Genomic DNA, 21,597 nt, shown 5'->3' with positions numbered 1-21,597 from the left:
TCTTTCCATGAACCTTTAAAAGTAGCCTCCTATCAGTATCATATGAATTAGGTTTCAAAGCATGTTTCCTTGTGTGGGTGGTAGTGTTCAAAACAAATCAGACTCTGTATGTATTTTCCTTTTGATTACCAAAATAATTACTGATCATCAACCTGTTCTGGTAGCACTTTAGATTATACACAGGAATCTAATTGTAAATAAGCAGGTGAAACTTGCCTAAATAAGTGTACCTCATGTCACTTTGTACCTTATGGTGCTTTGGATATCAAATGTTGCTCCCTTAATTGTTGGCTATTATTTCCTGTAGGTCGATAATGATGATTTTAACATTTCCTTCATGAAGTCGAATGAAGAAAATAAAACCATAGAAATTAAAGATTTAAAGATATTTACGAGGTACTCGGTGATGATCACTGCATTCACTGGAAACATCAGTGCTGCCTACGGAGAAGGGAAGTCCAGTGCTGCAGTGATCGTTACTACTTTAGAATCAGGTAAGATGTCTTCTTCCATCATTGTTAAAAGCGGCTGAACCCTAACTGTCTTTCTTATAGTTCCTGCCACTCTACACTAAGAAGAACAGGTGTCACAAGAGGACTTTAACATGCATACATTAAAGAATTTGTTGATTCACTGTGATTGCCAGAAATCAGGCTGTTAGTTTTTGAAGCAAAGTGGAATTATCCACATGGGAGATTGTAAATGCGGAAGCATATTGAAGGTACCTGTTTGTACTGTTTTGTACTTATTTAATTCATTAATTATTTCAAGAATTGTTACCTTCATGTAAGGAATGATTTTTTTCCACTATCTATTGCCAAATAGTACCTTGTCTATAAAATTCCATTTTAATTTTTTCTGTCCATATTGAAATGAAAGTTTAATAATATTCAATTACTAAATAATCTGAAATTTGAAATTAGAATCTAGATACCAATTATCATGATTGGTTTTTTTCTCTTAGTTAAGTGACACGTTTAATCATGTAACTGATAAATGTCAGAATCAATACAGATTTCCTCCAGTTCCTTAAACAGGGTCTGAATGAATAATAAGAATTAATTGTGGAAAGACAACCTCCTAGAACTTGCTTGCCCCATGCTCCTTCAGACTCCTGATGTTCTTTGCCACCAGATATGTCATTGGGAAAAGCAGATGAAGGGATGTGTTGCTATAGTTTATTTGTTGCTATCTATGAGGTAAGTATAGGAGGTAAAAATATTTTTAGCAAGCTTTCTCACTTCTATATACGCTATCCACTTTATATATAATGTTCCAAATTTCAGCATAAATTCCATCGTTAAAACCCTAAATTTCTATTTATTTCTGTTTTGCTCTCATGTGTCCCAGGTACCTATGTTCTGATTATGCTTTTTGCATTTCTCCCACATTCTGTCCAGATTTGAGGGAGAGTGTTGATGTATGTGGTTGCATTACACCTAAAGAGCTGGTATCTTAATGACCGTCTCTCCCAAAGACACTTCAGATAAATGAGTTTTACCTACATATATAAAATCAGAATTTTAAATGGAAAACAAAAATGTCTTGGGGCTAGGAATTTCTTTGCAGCCTGCAAGCTTTCCTTTGACTATCTGTCTTTGTATCTAATCCCAAACTGGGGACACACTACTTTTAACCAGAAAAAAATTCAGGTATCATAAAAAAGTGCATCAAATTAAAAAAACATATTTATTGGACCAAGGTAATTTTTGTTTTAGCTATGAATTATTCTACTTTATATAAAATATTTGGCACAATCACTTTATTGGCTTGTCTCCTTCAGTGTTAGTAGTTACTTTTTGCTTGTTATAGGTTATTATCTTTAAAGATAATAAAGGTTGAGCACATGAACCACAGTTTTTATGCCCCACATACATCATATTCATAATAGTTTATTATTTCCTAACTGGCCATCTACTAATCCATTTTGCTTATCTAAAATTAAGCAGAAAGTTTGGAGTATAACATAGAATTCTGAAAATTCTAAACTTGAAATAATGTAGTTAGAAAGTTAGCTAAACACTGTTACCATAAAAAATCAATATAACAAATAAATATAAGATTTTCAACACCATATGCCATTATATGAAAGAAAACTTGAGTTTAAATTATGGTAAGAATCACTATATATCTATTAGAATGGATGAAGTAATTATTAAAAGTACTGATGGTGCCAGTTTCTGGGAAAGATGCAGAAAGGGTAGATTCCTAGTACTATTTGGCACTAAAATGGTGTGACCCCACTGGAAAAGAGCTTGACGTTCTCTTTTAAAACAAAGCACACATTTTCTACTTAACCCCACAGTACCAATATTGGGCATTAATCACTGAGCATTAAAACTTTTGTCCAGTAGCTACTATGCATGAATATTAATAGAAGTTTTTCGGTAGTAATGACAATGGTAAACAATCTGAATGAATTCCAGGATTAGATGTTTCTGATACCTCCATAAAATGGAACACTAGTCAACAATAAAGTGAACAATTGATAAATCTAGTATGTTCCTGGCATTCAAGATCATTATACTTATGCCATTCTCAAAGTGACATCATAATGGAGATGGTGACTTAATATTGTGGGCAGTGTGGCAGGGCAAACCAAAGAGAATAGCAGCAGTATCTTTTGTAGAAATTTAAATTCACAGGATTGAGTTCTGTAGAACTACACACAAAAATATGAAAGCGTGAATAATGAGTACTATCGAGATAAGTTCTGCAGTCTACTTAACTGTAACACCGCAAATATTTCCTTGCTTAAAATTAGAGTACACTTACAGAGGATGTCACCACCGAGGAAAACAGGAGGAAGTTTTCATTGGACCAGGTGTACTATTTTTGCTCTTCCTGTAAGCATATGTAATATTAGAACAAAAACTTGAAAGCCATAGAAATGGTTGCTTTAAAAAAAAAAAAACAATGTATAGGACTGGCTTTGGGCTGTAGAAGGTAAAGTTCCTTCCCGTATCCCTGCCATCCTGTCGCAGGTGCTCCACTTTCATTGCAGCTCGCTACTAAGAGCCTTGGAAATGCAGCAGAAGAAGGCTCAAGGGCTGAGGGTCCTAGAACAATCTCTGGGTTATTACTTTCATCCTGTTTTTTCCCTGACCATGACAGCCATGTGGGAAATGAACCAGCAGAGGGAATATCTCTCTCTCTCTCTCCCTTTCTCTCTCTCTCACACTCTCTCACGCTCTCTCACACTCTCTGTAACCCTCTCAAATATATAAATGAATATTTTAAGTGTCTGTAAAAGAATATGTCAGTAAATAGGCAATTGACATTATGGGTTTTGTGAACTACAGATGTTAGTAATTTGATGATGTATCAGGTATTTTGCTAATTTCCATGATTTAGATGATTTCACCTTTTTAAAAACATTTTCAGCAACTATGTGGCAGACAAAAAGAATACATTAAAAGTTGAACTGCTAAATATTTTGTTGTAGCCCCCAAGGATCCACCTAATAATATGACATTTCAGAAGATTCCTGATGAAGTGACAAAATTTCAGTTAACATTCCTTCCTCCTTCTCAACCTAATGGAAACATCCAAGTATATCAAGCCCTGGTATACCGAGAAGATGATCCTACGGCTGTTCGGATTCACAATCTCAGTATTATTGAAAAAACGGAAACATCTGTCATTGCAATGCTAGAAGGACTAAAAGGCGGACACACATACAATATCAGTGTAAGCATCCACAGCTTTTAATCATTTACATCAATTACTAAGTTTATAAATACAGTATTCAAAAATTCTACAGTTTTTGCATGTGTCACATTTACCATATATATTGTGAGGCTGGAACATGCCAAAGGAAAATAGAGAAATCAAATTCCCTATTTTTCTTTATAATAGAGCATGTAATTAAAATCTGTGGAGGAGCCAAATAGCATAGCATAGTAATTTATGTTTGCAATACCAGCATCCTAAATCAGAGTGCGGGTTTGGTTCCTGGCTGCTCTGCTTCCTCTCTGGCCCTTTGCTTATGCACCTGGGAAACCAGCTGAAGATGGCCCGAGTCCAGAATCCCCTGACACCTGTGTGGCAGACCCAGCTAGAGTTCCTGGTCCCTAGGTTGGACTTGTCCCAGACCTGACCTTTGCAGCCATTTTGGAAGTAAATATGCCTTGCTGATAAAGCAAAGCTGTTAAAAATGTGAAGAAAAGTAGTAGGAATATTTATATATACATATATATATATATATAAAGGGAAAAAAACTATAGTGCATAAAGAGATAACTCTAAAGAAAACCATGAAATTGTACATGAGAAGAGTTTCACAAAGAACAGAATGAATAGTTTATGTACTTGAAATTCACACTAATTTAACATAATAATTACCAAAAGTTAACAGCATTTTTTGTCTTCACAACTATTTATTTTAGGAGATAAATATGTGACTTTATATACATGTGATTTTTTTTCAACATTTGACTATTGTATTATGCCATGAAGTTTTTAAGTGGAATTGTATGATTTAGATATATCACTTTTGAAGTTGGGAAGAATTTACTGTAAACCTTCAAGTAGCTTAGTGATAACCTCTTGTACCATTGATATCTGTTTGTAGGATGTCTGTATACACAACGATGGTATGTTCATTCTTTACCTTGCTCGCTTTGACTTTACATTTTTACTTTGTTGGAATTCTTATCACACATTCTGTTGAATGGACCACCAATGTGAAAAAAAAAAAAAATTGAAATGGTGGTGTTGGGTAAAACAAAGTACAAATCTTCACTGAGTGGGCAGATACATCAAAACTGAAACTTAATCCCCTGATATTAAAACATGACATTAGGAATTGTAATATCCTTATAGGTATTTTGTAAGGACTAACTACTGGTGGTTAGAAAAGTGAGTGTTATATCAATTTTGTTTACTGGGAGTAAGATTTTAAAATAGGAAATAAATTACACCTAATCTGTAATTTAAAAAAAAAATGAAAAAATCCAGAAGCTCTGCAGTGTGCAATTTACAGCTTCATTAACACCTTGAACTTTGTCAGAATGTATTGCATTAGTATCTATAATTACCTACAGAATGAAAGCCTGAATGTTTGCAGTTAACAAGGTTTGCAAGTGCTTCTTTTCACACTGTGATTTGAAAAGTGGTACCCAACAATTTTCAACTCATTATCTCACCTAAGTGTTAGTTTTTACCATGAAAAAATAAAAATAATAAACAACACTGTAATACCACTTTTGCTTTTGCATACTTCCTTTGTGTAAAATTGCAACTATGACAAATACTTCCTTTAGATACTTTTAAACCACATTTTATTAGCCTGGTTTACCTACCCTGTCTGCAACATCATGTATATTGTTGTAAGCTTAATTCAACAAAAGCATTTCCAGGGTATCTTCAGTGCTAAAGGGTTAGCCACTACTTGATAAAAGAAATGAACTAATTCCAGTAAACATATATGGATTGTGTTTATCAAGTATAATGAAATAGGCCAAAGCATGGTCTGTTTCATGCAGCAAGATAAAGTGAATAAAAGAAGAAACTATGCCAAGAATTTCTAGGCACACAACTAATTGAAAGGATCTACATTTGTGCAAATCACCTTCTGAATATACACACTGGAATGCTTTATGTGTATATGCTGCATTATGCAGGTTATAGCATCAGATACTGTGGGGCAGGGGTGACAAAGGGCATAAAGGCCAACTTTCAGCAGAATGATTTAACACAGGAAAACCAGGAGGCTGGAGGAATAGGATTTCATTTCAGAGAAGGGAAAAAAGAGGATCTTGAATATGGATTTAGAGAAGGCCAGAGTCACCTAGCCAAAGAAAGAAGGAACAGATGTTAGGGCAGATGAAGAGAGTGTATTTATAATGGCTTTGCTATGCAGTCCCTCCTACAAGTTCAGATTGAAGCCACAGTCCTTCCTGGCATCTGTGACAGCACTGTTTCTATCACTCAGCCTTTTTTCTCAGGGCTTAATACTGGAATATTTGATATAAAACATATTGGGTCATTAATATTCTTCCTTAATATATTGTTATCTGTGCAAGTGACCGTAAGAAAATAGATTACATACAAGCATTTTTAAGTAATATTTAAAATTATAAATGATCAGTAACTTCAATATAGTAACAAGAATGTTTTTATTTGTTTTAGGTGTATGCTATTAATAGTGCTGGTGCAGGGCCAAAGGTTCAAATGAGAATAACCATGGACATCAAAGGTATATCCTTGAACTGCCTTCTTACAAAATGTTGTGGCCTTAATCAAACAATGAGTATAATTTACTTCCATGCTAAAGCTGAGGATCTAAAAGAATCTTTAGATGATAATTATGCCTAAAATAAGCATATTTGAAGCAGTCATGTATACTTATTAAAACTATAGTTAAAATATATAAATGACCATATATAAGTTGTTAAATAGGGAGAATGGTCTGCTCATATTTATTTTCTAAGCTTAAATTTTTCAAAGAAAAATTCAAACTATGATCAATTCTAATTATACTCTCTACCTCACCTTACAAGTCAGATTCTTTTAATCAGATAGTATTAATTGAAATACCATATAGTCAACTCTGATCCTAACTATAAAGGAGATCTATTAATTCATTATTCTGGTGCTTACTTTTCACACAAAGGTATTTTTCACACAACATGTAATAAAATTTGCTCCCCCAAAATATTGCTAAGAAATTTGGTATCTCTGGATATCAAATCTTTCTTAACTGCTTAAAATGAGGCAATTAATGACATCATCTGTAAAAATGTGCAGAAAACCTCAGAGTTACAAATCTGCAGAGTATGGGTCTGCAGTGGAATTCTGGCTGACATTTGTCTTCCTAAAGCAAAAATAATAATTTTTCTCAATTTTTGTCAAGGAAAGGAGAATGCAGTGATTAAGAGTCATCACATTAGGTTGAGTGTAGGGTCAAACTGCTCATATTGAATCCTAGATTGGCCACTTGATATCTGCTTGACTTTGAGAGTTTCTTAAGCTCTGTGAGCCTGCAAAATGGAGATAATACTAGCTCCTACCTCATAGGTTACTGTGAGGATTAGGAGATAATCTTGAAAAAACCATTAGGGGCTGGGAGCTTGTGCTATTAAAACAAAATATTTACTGTTAGGAAAGATGACAGGTTTTCAATTTATCAATGAAAGACACCAGTTACAGAGTAAGTATTCATCTTCCACCAGATTTTTTTTAGCTTGAGTCCTCATTCTGGCGTCTGATTCCAGCTTCCCACAAATGCAGACTCTAGGAGGCAGCCAGTTATGGTTCAAGTGATGGAATCCATGCCACCTGTCTGAGAAACCTGACTTGAGTCCCCAGTCCGAGCACCTGAGTGGTGACCAACCAACCAGAGCACAATCTCCCTGCTTTCATCTTATTCTCTCTACATCCATCCCTGCTTGCTTCTTCGCTCCCTTGCACTCTCACTCTGCCTTTCGAATTTTTTTTTATCTCAAAACAACCATATTATTTCACATGTGAATTTACAAACAATGTTATATATGCCATCTTTACAAACAACCTTATATATGCCAATATTATATATGCCATGTTTAAGATTGCAACAGATGCAATATTTTTTTAGAGGTAGGGAGAAGATACAGAGAACTCCTATTGTTTTGTTTACTCCCTAGATGCCCACAATAGTTGGAGCTAGGACCCAGGAATTTAACTAGGTCTCTGACTTGGGCAGTGGGAACCCATTCAAATGAGCTTCCTCCCTGGGTCTACGTTTGCAGCAAGCCAGAGATGGAAGCTGGATCATGTTAACCCAGGCACTCTTATGTGGGATACAGATTACATGGATGTAACCCTAGATTTGTTATTTTTATGCTTTGGTAAAACTTCCCATGTAAGTTTTCTTAGCAACAAGTCAAGATGGTTAGTTCTAACTGTAATTCTTAACCTAAGACAGATTTAGGAATGGTCTGGAGAAGATACCTCAGTGGTGGCAGCAATGCAGTCCAAGAGAAGTGGTTTTTCTCTAGTAGTACTCATGACTTCATTTGCTGTGTGGAGTGTTGAGTTGGTGGTAAACTCAGTTAGTTTACATTTGACAGAAGAAGGTGGGTAGGTAATGCTAGATGCAAGATTTGTCTGTCTGAAACCTTTGCTTTGGACTTCCCACAGGCCTGAAAAGCTCAGTTCTCCCGGAGCTGCCTTTTGCTGAATCCCTCCTTCCTTCTCAGATCACATTTGTAATCTTTGTTCTGAAGGCTCTTGTCACCTGCTCTTCCACTGTACACTTTAATTCTTTATGTATATTTCCCACAACAAATTTCTTAGCCTGGATGTCTTCAGAGTAGCCAAACTGATGCATCAAGCAAATTTACACTTTAACTCAGTGCTCAAAAAGAGAACAAAAAGATTCATTCTTTGTAGTTAGCATCAGTACCTATGTGATATAAGCTCACTTCCTCATTATAAAATAGAAACAAATCTCCCAATTTCCTAACTCTATTTGAAGAGTAAGAGGTATTTTTAAAATATGAAAGTCAAAGTGTGGTTCATTAACTTACTTATTGATTGATGCTGAAGCAGTGTGGAAATTCATGTGTGTGTGTGTGTGTGTGTGTGTGTGTGTGTGTGTGTGTGTGATATCAAATGGAAGAGACAGCATCTACAAATACTGATTTTGGGGGTCTTTGTGAGCAAAATGTAAATTGCCATGAAACCTTCAGATATTATTCTGACATATAATTTAAATTATACATATACTCAACTCTTGTTAGAAACTCTGTCCCTGGGAAAGTATTTGAGGCATAATTACATGGGGAATGACAAACAAAGCTAACAGTAGAAAACAAATTAATACAGTAAATTTTCAGACACAATAAGAAAAGTGAATTCCCATCACTAGGTAAATTGTTGAATAAATATGATCAAACTACAACATAATGTGTGCCAGTCATTAAAAATAACAAACTCACACTATACATATATATATATATTTTGCATGAATATGTGAACATACAAAAAATATAGAAAGTATCCAGATGTTTGGCATGAATTTACTGCAGAAGACAGGCTAGTATGACTAAAATAGAAATGAGTGAACCATCTGAAAACAGGAAAAGGAAAGGGAAAAAAGAGCACTAAAATATCGTGAACATTTTATGCACTTATGAAAATTATATGTTTAAGACCAGGTATAAGTTGAATTTTTTAATATATCAGAGGTATCCGATATCTGAAAATCATACTTAGGTTCCATTATCTCAGGCCACGCTCAAACACATAATGACAGGATTAGAAGAAAGTCATTTCTGAATACTTTCTGTACCCAAATACAATTGTTTCATTTACCATTTATTTTTGTCATGACTTTATCTGTAAATTACTTCCATAAAATGAGAATTTGAAACAGGTTTTTGGTCAAAAAAACAGTAAAATGAATTGTGGCAATATTTCTTCTGTGGTTACAGCTCCAGCTAGACCAAAAACAAAGCCAATTCCTATTTATGATGCCACAGGAAGACTGCTTGTTACTTCAACAACAATTACAATCAGAATGCCAATTTGTTACTACAATGATGACCATGGACCAATCAGAAACGTGCAAGTTCTTGTGACAGAAACAGGAGGTATCATCAAATAAATACAGATTGCTGAATGCTCAAGAAATTTTAGTTCTAAATTAGTGATATAAATTAACCCCCATGATCACCTAATTTTTTAAATTTGTTTTTCTTGGAAAAGCAGATTTTACAAAGAAAAGAGACGTTAGAAATATCTTCCCTCCACTGGTTCACTCCCCAAGTGGCCACAATAGCCAGAGCTGAGCTGATCCACAGCCAGGAGCAAGGAGCTTCTTCTGGGTCTCCCAGGCAATGCAGGATTCCAAGGCCTTGGACCATCCCAGGCCACAAGCTGGGAGATGGATGGAAAATGGAACAGTCAGACATGAACCATCACCCCTGTGGGATCCTGGCACATGGAAGGCAAGGAGTTAGCCACTCGGGCACCATGCCAGGCCCTATCACATGATTCTTTAGATCATTAGAATTTCAGTGCTATTCATTATTTATGTCTGTAATACTCTATGAAAATAAGAACGGTATTGTTAAAAAAATATAATTCATCTATTCAGTTCTAGGAGGCTCATTCTGATAAAAGCAAGTTTGAGTCTTGATAGTTTTACTGAGAGAATGAAGTTACCTTTGACTAATTGATGTTTTTTCTGTGCCAGAAAAACATCAGTCTCTATGGTGCCAGCATTGTACTGAAACAGATTAAGCCACGGCCTATAATACTGGCATCCAATACAGGAGCTGGTTTTCATCCAGCTACTCCACTTCCAATCGAATCTTTTATTAATGCATCTGGGAAAGAAATGGAAGATTGGGTCCCTCCACCCATGTGGGAAACTTGGATGCAGTTCCTGGCTTTGGCATCTCCCAGCCTTGGTCATGGGCAGCAGTCAGGAGGGAGCCAATGGATGGAAGCTCTCTCCTTCTCTGTCTCTGTCTCACTCCCCTCCCCCCACTTTCTCTCCCTCCCTCTCCCTTTTCCCTCTTTCTCCACCTTTCGGCCTCTGTGTGTGTGTCTCCCTTTCTCTCTATAGCTCTTCCTTTCAAATAAGTAAAATAAAATCTTTTTTTAAAAAAGCATTCCCCGTAACAATGTCTATAGACTCGTATGTGTGAGGTGGTGAGCGACAGGTTCACATACTTCTCCGGGTAGGTAGATCAGCCGCTTGCAGTCACAGAGTGCCGTTTCAGTCAAATTCACTTTACGGGCTTTCATAAAACAATACTTAAATGTGATACTATATTAATTTATTAATTTTAATCATTATTGTCTTTTTCTGAAAATAGCTCAGCATGATGGAAATGTAACAAAATGGTATGATGCGTATTTTAATAAAGCAAGACCATATTTCACAAATGAAGGCTTTCCTAACCCTCCTTGTACTGAAGGAAAAACCAAGTTCAGTGGCAATGAGGAAATCTATGTCATAGGTGCTGATAATGCATGCATGATTCCTGGGAATGAAGACAAAATTTGCAATGGACCTCTGAAACCAAAAAAGCAGTACTTGTAAGTATATTCATTCCCAACCTGCGCCATTTTAGCAAGCCTTATATCTTTCAGCTACACATCTACCCTTTTCTTTTTTCCTTTTGGTAAGTACTAGAAATCCACTTGTACCCAATCTTCTCACATGCTAGTATTGGAAAGATAAACAAGGTATTATCCTAGGATCGCATAAACATAACAGTAGTATAGGAGGAACATGTTAACCTAAAGGCAGTGATAACGTGATCTAAGTTATAGAAGATCAATGTAAAAAGTGTGGTATTGGAGAAGAGTAGGTAGTGGCAGGTTTTGTTTCTAGAGAAGGCAGTGTGACTAACGTGGTTTTTTACACCTGGTATTCAGTCCATGATAAGGATCTGTGCCACGCATGGATTTTTGGAATCACTGTCTTACTCCTTTATTAGCACTTGTTGTCCTTTGTCACAGCAGTAACTTCGTTTCTAAGGCTTCTGGGGGATGATGGGTATCTTTGTACTCGTGTTCATTTTTGCAATTTTGTAGCTGCTAACAACCTGTTACACTGAAAACTCCTGCTGATAGTTTGTCCTTATTAGGTTGATTTTGCATTTCATAAATTATGGTTAAGTTATACATTTGATTATGTAAGCAGTATCATTGCACTATAATTTTAGGAAAATATCACTGATTTTCATAGATTTTCTGAATATACCTTTAATATTATTTTTAAATTCAGGCATTTTCATTTTTGCTTGCTGATGAAGCATTATGAATTGACTTGTAAATGTCTTAGAATATGTTAGCATTGCACATGCTGGATAAAATAGGCAATGTAATAATAATATTATCTATTAGATGCAATAACTCTGGTACAAATTTTAGGCTGTTGCTTGAACTTTTACGAAAATGATAGAAAATTTTCACATATTTGTTTGCTTTACATATTTACTCCCAAAATGGGCTATTCATATAACAATTCAAATCATACTAATTTGAGTATGATAGAGATTTATTTGCTTTACATTTTAATGTCTTCGTAACTTTGGGGGGATAAATAATTTTTATTTTGTGCCTCTCATTTTCAAAATGAAACAAATCTCATGTTTTTTGAGTACTCACCTAACAATTTTTAAGGTTTGATTTTTTTCTTTCTCCTTTTATGTATCAAATGCTGTAAAGACTGATATGCTCAAATATGACTATAGACACTCAGAGATAAGCATTGTTCTTAATTTCTTTACATGAGAACACAAACCATTCCATATAATCATTCTGATCTAATTTACTGATCTTCACAAAGCTAGTTGAGGTTTAAGTTATTGTCCCTGGTATGTGTGAAGCATGCCAGCGCAGCACAGGAATTGCACAGGCATTCGTTTTCCAAACTATTCTAGGAGGGAGGCGAGTTGTTTTATTTTTCTGAATTCCTGATTGCCTATAAGCTCGATCAAATTTTTAAGTCACTGCCCCATTAAACGCCACAGGTGCTCCTGAAGTATAAGCTTCATTTAAACATTTATGTATAAACATTGTTGCAATTGTGATGACATTCCAAGTTTAAATTTTATAAATTAATTGTCAGATACAAATGGTTGTCAGAATCATTTGCTATCTTATTCATGGGAAATTGTATGTCATACAAATTTGGGGGTGTTAATTTTTTTTTATTATTTTATAGATTTAAATTTAGAGCCACAAATGTCATGGGACAATTTACTGATTCGGATTATTCTGACCCTGTTAAGACTTTAGGTAAGACTTTTTTTTTTTAGATTAAATTTGTAATTTCAACATGTTTATCATAATTTGGACATTTATTTATAAATATGTTAATCCATGACTGTTATTCTTAAGTATAAATTTATTGCAAGGTTAATTAGCCTGAGGACAAAGTGATGTTTTAATATTCTTTTAAATGGTGGATAATTTATTTACTCAAATCTATACATAGATTTTATTAGTATTTGACTTTGCTAGCGTGAACTCACATTATACTAAGTCAATAGTTATTTGGTACTTTAAATGTATAATACTTGATTGACAATACTTTTACCTAATAAATTAGCTTATGACTGTTTTTCTTAAACATTAATAGAAGTTAATAGCTCCTTGTTAACAAGCATGCTTTTCCCATTCAGTTATGTCATGAGTTTTACCAAACTAAACCAGGACTCAATGAAAGGCAAGCACAGCTTAGCCATCTATATATGTATGCCATCACTATCACCATATCATATCTAACCTTAAATATTCTATGTCAAGCACATTTCTAGACTTTAAGTATTATTTGGCAATTTCCCAAGTGTACACTGATTTCGGTCAGTGCTTTTTCACTAGAGTGATTTAATTCTTTTATTTGGATTACTAATTAATATTTAACACTTTATATACAATTTTGAAAATGCATTCCTTTTTCCCTCCTTACTCTCCTCCATCTCCCTGTCCGCCCCCCATCACCCTGCCCCAGTATGGGAGAGCTGATGGGCTGGAGCCACATTTGGTTGCCAGTAAAACTGAATCTTCACAGTGCACAAGAGTCATCCTTGAAAGTTCAGAAATAAGAAGGTTGACAAATCCTGAGTACAGGTGCTCCTGTACACAGAGGGGCAGAAACCAAGGCCCAGACTGTTTAAGCAATTAAGTTTCTGGGCAAGAATTCCTTATCTACTGTTCTACTTATGCAAGACTAAGGTTTCGGTTCAAATCCTGATTCTTCCACTTGAGAAAGTAAATGAATTTCTGTGCATTTCAGCTTTCTTATTTGGAAAGTGGTAATGAGAATGTGTTTTCTTAAAAAGCTTGTTGAAAATTTAAAGGGATAACACAAGTAAAGATATAATGTTTATCTCTTAATAAAATGTGTATTTAGCTTCACTTTAGTTAGGTTATAATCCAAGATTTTAGAAATGTTCTTATTTAAGAAGCACATTCCCAAGATTCCGCTGAGATGATCACAGCTTCCTATGTTTTGTCCCCTGTCATCAAAGTCCCCAGTGCGTCCATCTCCATTGCTTGAAGAAGCAGGTAGATGGTGCGTTTCTGAGCCATCTCTTGAGAGTGGGGGATGTGTGTGTTGTTCACATCCTAGTGTGCTGCTTCTCAACATATCATGAACTGCCCTACATCTCAGGCACATCTGTGATGTGACAAAGCTTGTTCCATCATTCTAGTCAGAAATATTCCCATCAGGCCTTAGAAGTGCTAACTGTTGAAAAACACTGCCTCTCTAGTGTCTAGATGATGAATAAAGTGTTGCATTTTTACAAACTACAAGGAGGAGCATGGAGCTTTCTACATAAATGTTTAAATATTTGGAATTTTTTGTATAATTTCATAAAAGTATCAGTTTGGTTAAGTTTACCCTATAATATAATCACTTAAACTTAGCTTGGTGAACTTGTAGTATTGCAATTGTGTCAAGTATTTCTAGATTTGATAAGTGAGTCGTTCATACTCTGACACTACCACCATAAAGTAAATGTTTTGCTGTGACTAATATAATTTCCTATCGGTTTCAGCGATCAGAAATAATTACTATAACTAAACAGATATGGTGCATTGGCTAATGAAAAAAAAAGACAAAGACAAAATAGACAACTCAAGTCTCACAGATAATATTTTATACAAGCCATGCTCGGAGAACTGGTCTTATATTATAATATATGTGTTTTATTTATTTATTTGCTATGACTCATTAGCTTGCTGATTTCAGACACATTGCTAGTTGTAGTATATAACTTGAGAGGCAAGCTTAAGAAATCCAGGGTAACAGAAATGACAGAGAATTTGCCTAGAAATGACAATAGGAATGAAAAACACTTGTTCTGAGCAAGGATGGTTCTCATCCAGCACTAAACACAGTCTCAGAGTCTTCCTGAATGATGGCATTCTCTTTCTTGTCTCCACTCTGTCAGGGTAGTGAAATGCAGCAGCTTCTGAAATACAGCAGAAAAACCAGTCAGTTGAGGCAAGCATTGTGGCACAGTGGATTAAGATGTCTTTCAGGATACCTCTATTATAAATCAGGATGGCTGGTTTGAGGTCTTGCTCCTTCACACCCAAGCCTGGCTTCCGGCAATTGTGTTTGGCAGACAGTGGAAGATAACCCTGGGTCCCTGCTACTCACATGGGAGCCCTGAATGGAGTGCCTTGGCATTGAGTAAACCAGCAGGTGTTTTTCCTCTCTGTCTTACTAAACCAATGATTATTTCCTCTAGAATCATAGCCACAGCCATCCCAACTTTCAAGGTGCTCTTGGTGTACTCTGTTAACGGCAGGAGTCTAGGGTACATAGAAGATTGGAATTAATATCAGAGCAAAGGATTCTTCCAGAGTTAAGAAAGGATAGGCCCATGAAGTATAGACTAGACACAACAAGAAGAAAGACATTGGGCTGGAAAACCATAGTGACAAAGAAAGGTCTCCTTAATCTATTCTAAAATTTCTCAAAATTTGGTATGTTACTTTGAGAGGTATGACATAGGAGAGCCTGTAAGCTCCCTTTTTAAAAAGATTCATTTATTCAAATGTAGAGTTACGGAAAAAGGAGATCCTTCATCCACCGGGTGCATTGTCCTCACCAAATTGCAGTGATGGTCAGTTCTGGGTTATATCAAAGCCAGACATCTGAATGGGTGCAGGGACCTGAGCTCTTGGGCCATTCTCTGCTGCTTTTGCAGGCACTTAACAGAAAAGTAGTTGAGAAGTGGAGCAGCTGGAACTTAAACCATTGCCCATAAGAGAGACCTACATTGCAGGTATCTGAGCCCACAGTGCCTCAGTGCTAACACCGAAGCTTCTCTCAGCATGGTCTTTGAAGCACTCTGTAGGAATAGCTGGCAGCTTTATAACTTGGCATTTGCCCTGTAATGCTTATTAGCTAATAAATCCATGATAAATGGGAATGGAGGAAATTTTTAAGGGTGCACACTTGGTTGTGGTTCAACATTGAGTTACTGTGCTAACAATGAAAAGCTCCAGTGTGCTCACTTAGACTCAGAACTAGGGAGTTAATGTGTATCATCCTTATCTAAAGAATCAATTCCCCAGGGCACTGAATGGAAAGAAAAGGATTGCTTGTTTAACAAGGTAGCCATATTGTGGTGAATGGAAATACTATATTCAGCATGTCTCAGGTAGTTTTAATGTATATATATATATATTATGTATATAGAAAGAGAACGAGAAATACCATATATTATACTATATACATAGGTAGTATACATCTTCTATGCTACATATAGCATATGCAGCATTTTATATGTATTATATATATTTTTATGTTACTCTGAGTTGGTTACTTGAATTATTAAATTCTGAGCTTTTTATTTGAAAATGAAAATGACTAATACCTACCTCATAAACTAACTGGGAGAGTAAAGCATGACTAAATAGATCATTACTATGAATATTTATAACAATTACACTTTATATTGCTTGTAACTGTTCCAGGCCTTTTCAGTGGTGTTACATGTAAATTAATGTCCTCTGCACTGTAACTGTGTCGCATGACCTCCTGTTTATATGAGAGTACTTCGAAAATTTTATGTAAAACACATATTATGAAAAAAACACTCAAGAATTTCAAGAATTTCTGCACCAAAATCACCTTGTTTTTATTCCCATTTTCCCACAAATTTTTGAAGCACTCGTACAAACAACCCAAGTTATTCACGAGAAGTCTGAAGAAGTAGGTCTTTAAGCAACTTATCCATACTTCATTTAATTCAAGTTTCTTCTGAGAAATATTTCAGAGACTTCAATATTTGGATCCATATTCTGAGTTTAAATAATGATCACTTCCATCAGAAGATAATATTCATGATTTGCCAAATTACTGTAGTATCATTTATTATGTAAACAACCAAGTTTGATTTGAAATGTCATAGGATTTGAAGTTTAGTTAAGGAATGACTTGTGCCTGTTAAGAATCATGTTTATATTTTCAAGAAAAGGAATCTCTTTGCTTTGAAAAACTAGAAGTGACCTCACCCTGTGCTGGTAATGCTCCCTGTGTCCATTCATAACGGTGAATCAGACTGTTCCCAACAGAGAGGGTACAGTTTGTCCTCTTCTTTTGTAATACTTGCGTCCAAAGGATTACATATTATTTATTAATACATTACATGTCATTTCCTCGCTTGGTCAGCACTCTGAAATGGCAGTCTAAGCTGGAAATTCTGTGTGTGTGGTCTATGAAAAAATTTTTTCTGCTGAGTTCTCAGGCATATGATTCAATATTTACCTGATAAATAGGATTATTTATCTGCATGCCTCCTTCCCTGAGCACATCCCAGTAGAGCCAGCATGTAAAAATGCATGAACACAAACCATTCATATTTAAAATATACCAAAGAAGTATCCAAAATACCTGTTACATACATGCTGTTTAGCATTTTTAAAATTTAGCTGGAGTTTCCAGAGGGCTATGAAATTCTGAGAAATACTTAAAATTCAGCATTTATCCAAAACTACAATGCAGAATAAACACAGGAGCACGTTCATATGTTGAAATGTTTTACGCTTCAGTCCAGAGAATAATTATCATGCATGTTTTACATCAGTTACATCTTGTCACTCATTTGTATCACTTATTGCATCAAAATTAGAAATTCTAGATCATGAAACTTAAAATCAGTTGTAATCATAATTTTGAATAAAATAAATGATTAATGTTGAATTTTTGGTTCAATAGCTGATGATACATCTGAATATCATTAATTTCAAAATTAATATATTCCTCATTACATTTAGTAAACATGTATTGAACATTTACTATGTGCCCAGAACTTGGAATGCTTTCTTTTTTTAAGTTTACTCACTTATATTAGTTGAAATATAGAGTGACCTTGAAGGAAAGAGAACAATAGCTTCCATTTGGTGGTCCATTGTCAAAGTGTCTACAACAGTCAGGGCTGAGCCTGGCTGAAGTTGGATCCTGGAACTGTTTGGGGGTCTCCCACAGGGGTGGAAGGGACCTGTATGTCTAAGTCATCACATGGTGCCTCTCAAGGTGTGATGGATCAGAGGCAGGATAGGGGGAACTCCAAACACTACAAGATCCAAGCAGCGCCATAATGTGCAGTACTGCTGTGCCACAACACCTGAAATCTTAGGATAGTTTGAATAAAACAAAGACCCTCAACTGCAGAGAACTGCATTGAGGAGTCAAGGACAGACAGTAAGCAGAATAAATGAATGAAAATGCATGTAAAAGATGACAAAAGCTAAGAAAAACGAAAATGAAGCAGTGCAGGAGGTGTGCAAGTGTGCAGAGGCAGAAAATGCTGCGAGTTGAAACGTCCCGGTTTACAATAGGTAGTATATTAGACTTGCTGCGGCGCTCAGCTTTCCATGACAGCGTGCCACAAGCTAGCTGTCTTAGCAGGTTATTTCTCACAGCGCTGGTCTGCACCTTTGTTAGTCTCATGTGATTTTCTCCCTGCTGCAACAGATGGCCACCCTCTTGCTAACACGCTCATGCAGTCTTTCCTCTGTGTGGGAGTGGAGATGAAGAGAATGTGATGAGATGGAAGAAGGGAAAGAAAAGAGAAAGCAAGCTCTCATGTCTGTTCTTACAAGTCCAGCGATTCTGTCATATCAGGGACTCACCCTTATGAATGCATTTAATCTCAATTATCCTCTTCCTCTAAATGCAGCTAAAGGTTAGGGTCTCAACTTGTATGTACTGATTGAGGAGAGGTAGTCACTGTGAAATGAAATGAAATGAAATGAAATGAAATGAAATGGCTACCCAGGCACATATGGAAGGAATATCCCTTTCCAGGCAGAAGAAAAGGAGCTGTTACAAGAGCAACCTGGTGTCATTTATCAAAATACTGTGACCCCAAATGTGAGAACAAGTAGGAATAGAAGGAAATTCAGGAAAGTGCCAGTGAGCTAAGGGGAGAGCAGATCTCATAGGCCATTGGAAGAGCTTGGCTTTTTTCTAAGAGAAGAGAAGAATGTAAAGAAAAGAGATACATTGAAAGAATTGCCATTGCTGCTTTATTGAAAATAGAAGGACAAGTGTGAACACAGAAAAACATCTTAGATATTCTGCCACCGAATACTAATTTCTTTAATAGGTATGGTTATTAAATTGCCACAGTTAAACAAAATTAACAATTGACACTTAATATTGTTTACTGCAATATAGTTTTTTTCATTTCATCTTCATTTTTTGATAGTTTGAATCGCGATCCAAATAAGATCTTCCATCTTTCCTTGATTTACTCACCAATCCCTTCATCTTGAACAGCCTTCTCTTCTCTTTCCCCTGTGCCATAGCCTCACTGCAGCAGCAGGTTAGCCGTCATATGGCTGGTATTCTGAATCTATTTGATTGTTTGCTCTTACTGTCCTTTTTCTTCTTCCACTTAATTTCTTATTAATTAGCAGTAAGAACATTTCTAAAGGTTTTAATCTTCATAGTCAACATTTTTTTTTTTTGTCAAGATTTTACAGGTACTGTTGCCTAAACCAAAATGCCTCTTGTCAGGAGGTGGATAATATCCAGTTGTTACAGCTAGTGCTAAGATTGATCAGCCAGCAGTAACAGCATGGTTCTTCCTAGGAAAGTTGTTTTTATCTCACTTACACCAAGAAAGTGGGATAAATAATTCACGGAGTGATATTTTAGCATTCTTTAATATCCAATTTACTTACCAACATTCTTCCTAATGAATTTAGAAGGCATTTGTGAGTATTTCCTTAATCAGCTAGTTCATTAGGAAAACAGAATTTTTCATTTGTAATTTTATCATTCCATCAGCATGAATTCTCTTCTAATAACCTTAATCTGCCTTCCCAGGCTAATTCCTTATAAAATTATCATAAAATATACTTACTATGAGAAAAATCCGAAAATGAAATATTTTATTATTTATTAATTATCAGTACTTAGGGAAATGGTTGTGTCAACATTTTTGTTCATCTCCTAGTGAATATTAGACCTCAGGATTGTCATTATACTGTGTATTTCACTGGACTTTAGTGTTCATTCAGCCTAGTGCTTATATTTTCCCTCTTTGACCAAAAGGAGCCTCTTCAAGATGATCTTTTGTTCCTTCCAAACCATTAGCTTTGGTTAGCTTCCTAACTTCTGGCACCATTTTATGTCTTGAACTAATTTTTAATCTTAATTCATACATTGGAATTTCCATTTATCTAAGGTTTCCTAATTTCTTTCAGAGAAAAGTGTACATATTTTGAAGATGCTTCTTTTTTTTTAAAGATGTATTTATTTTTATTACAAAGTCAGATATATATACAGAGGAGGAGAGACAGAGAGAAAGATCTTTTGTCTAAAAATTCACTCCCCAAGTGACCGCAATGGCTGGTGCTGCGCTGATCCGAAGCCAGAAACCAGGAGCTTTTCCAGGCCTCCCATGCAGGTGCAGGGTCCCAAGGCTTTGGGCATCCTCGACTGCCTTCCCAGGCCACAAGCAGGGAGCTGGATGGGAAGTGGGACTGCCGGGATTAGAACCAGTGCCCATATGGGATCCCTGCATGTGTAAGGTGAGGACTTTAGCCACCAGGCGACCGCAGTGGGCCCTTAAAGATACTTCTATCAGGATCTCTTCCAGCATATTGTAAGTGGGAGAGTCAAGTAGCACACCAAGGCGTTTGGCCTGATTAACTAAGGCACTGGAGTTCCCTACACTGAGAGGTGAAAGAATGCAGCTCCCACTGTGAATGTGGAAGTTCAGCTTTGAACGTACTGATCTTGAAAGTGTAAATACACATATAAATCAGAATGCCTAGTAGGTAAGTGAAGTTTGATGGACAAAACTTGGGTGACCAGCTTATGCTAAGAAAAGTTGCAATCAGAAGGCTGGATGTGCTCACAAAGGGAGCAACTTTTGACAGAAGAAACGAAAGGACCCAGCGCCGACCTCCCAAGTTGTAAGACCCCGTGGAAGCAGAGGAAAAAGCAAGCCAGTAAATACTAACATTCAAGAGGATTATACCAAAAAATATTTTTTGTGGTTTTAGTCAATATATAATTCCCTTAAAAGTATTTAATGGCAATTTTATTCCTCTTCTCTAGGTGAAGGGCTTTCCGAAAGAACTGTGGAGATCATTCTTTCAGTCACGTTGTGCATCCTGTCAATCATCCTGCTGGGAACAGCTATTTTTGCCTTTGCGAGGTAAGATGCAGTCACACTCGCGTTCTCAGAAGCTCAGTCGGTCAGTTGCAGCACAATCAGGACACAGAAGCAATGATCAGTACTTCAATAAGAATGTTTGAAAATGTTTTTGAAAACTGACAGATAAAAGTGTGCTTACTGCACACGGCATGTTGTTTATGTATATGTACATTGTGGATTGAATAAATATAATCATAAAAACAAGGAAATACTGCGATGTGGATGGCAAACATTTACTAATAACCTGCATGATTAACTAAGAGGTCAAAGTTCATGAATCAGCAAGGACACCAGAGATTCAGTAAACTGAGGGAGAGGACAGTAAATGTACTAAATACTGTAAGAAGTCCTTCCTAGGCCGGCGGGCACTTATGTAGCCTATGCCCTGCCAGTGGGCAAGAAATGTGTCCTGGGGAAGGGACTGGAAGTATCCTGTGCGAGCTACCCAGCATTACTGG

General features: G+C 36.1%; 1 protein-coding gene across 2 annotated transcripts in view; it reads left to right on the top strand.

Annotated features, from left to right (window-relative positions):
* PTPRQ (protein tyrosine phosphatase receptor type Q) overlaps positions 1 to 21,597 on the top strand; it is a 178,085-nt gene that overhangs the window by 119,712 nt on the left and 36,776 nt on the right. For both annotated transcript variants that reach the window (XM_040989949.1, XM_040989957.1), the window contains 7 exons: positions 308 to 494; positions 3,446 to 3,690; positions 6,132 to 6,198; positions 9,416 to 9,574; positions 10,808 to 11,030; positions 12,667 to 12,740; positions 21,040 to 21,139. In XM_040989949.1, coding sequence (XP_040845883.1) covers positions 308 to 494; positions 3,446 to 3,690; positions 6,132 to 6,198; positions 9,416 to 9,574; positions 10,808 to 11,030; positions 12,667 to 12,740; positions 21,040 to 21,139 — 1,055 coding nt within the window. The remainder of the gene's footprint in view (positions 1 to 307; positions 495 to 3,445; positions 3,691 to 6,131; positions 6,199 to 9,415; positions 9,575 to 10,807; positions 11,031 to 12,666; positions 12,741 to 21,039; positions 21,140 to 21,597) is intronic.

This window comes from Ochotona curzoniae, unplaced genomic scaffold (assembly GCF_017591425.1).
Source record: "Ochotona curzoniae isolate NIBS_2020 unplaced genomic scaffold, NIBS_Ocur_1.0 contig_1014, whole genome shotgun sequence".
Lineage (NCBI taxonomy): Eukaryota > Metazoa > Chordata > Mammalia > Lagomorpha > Ochotonidae > Ochotona > Ochotona curzoniae.
Note: the sequence above shows the minus strand (reverse complement) of the source record. Positions and strands in the feature narration are given on the sequence as shown.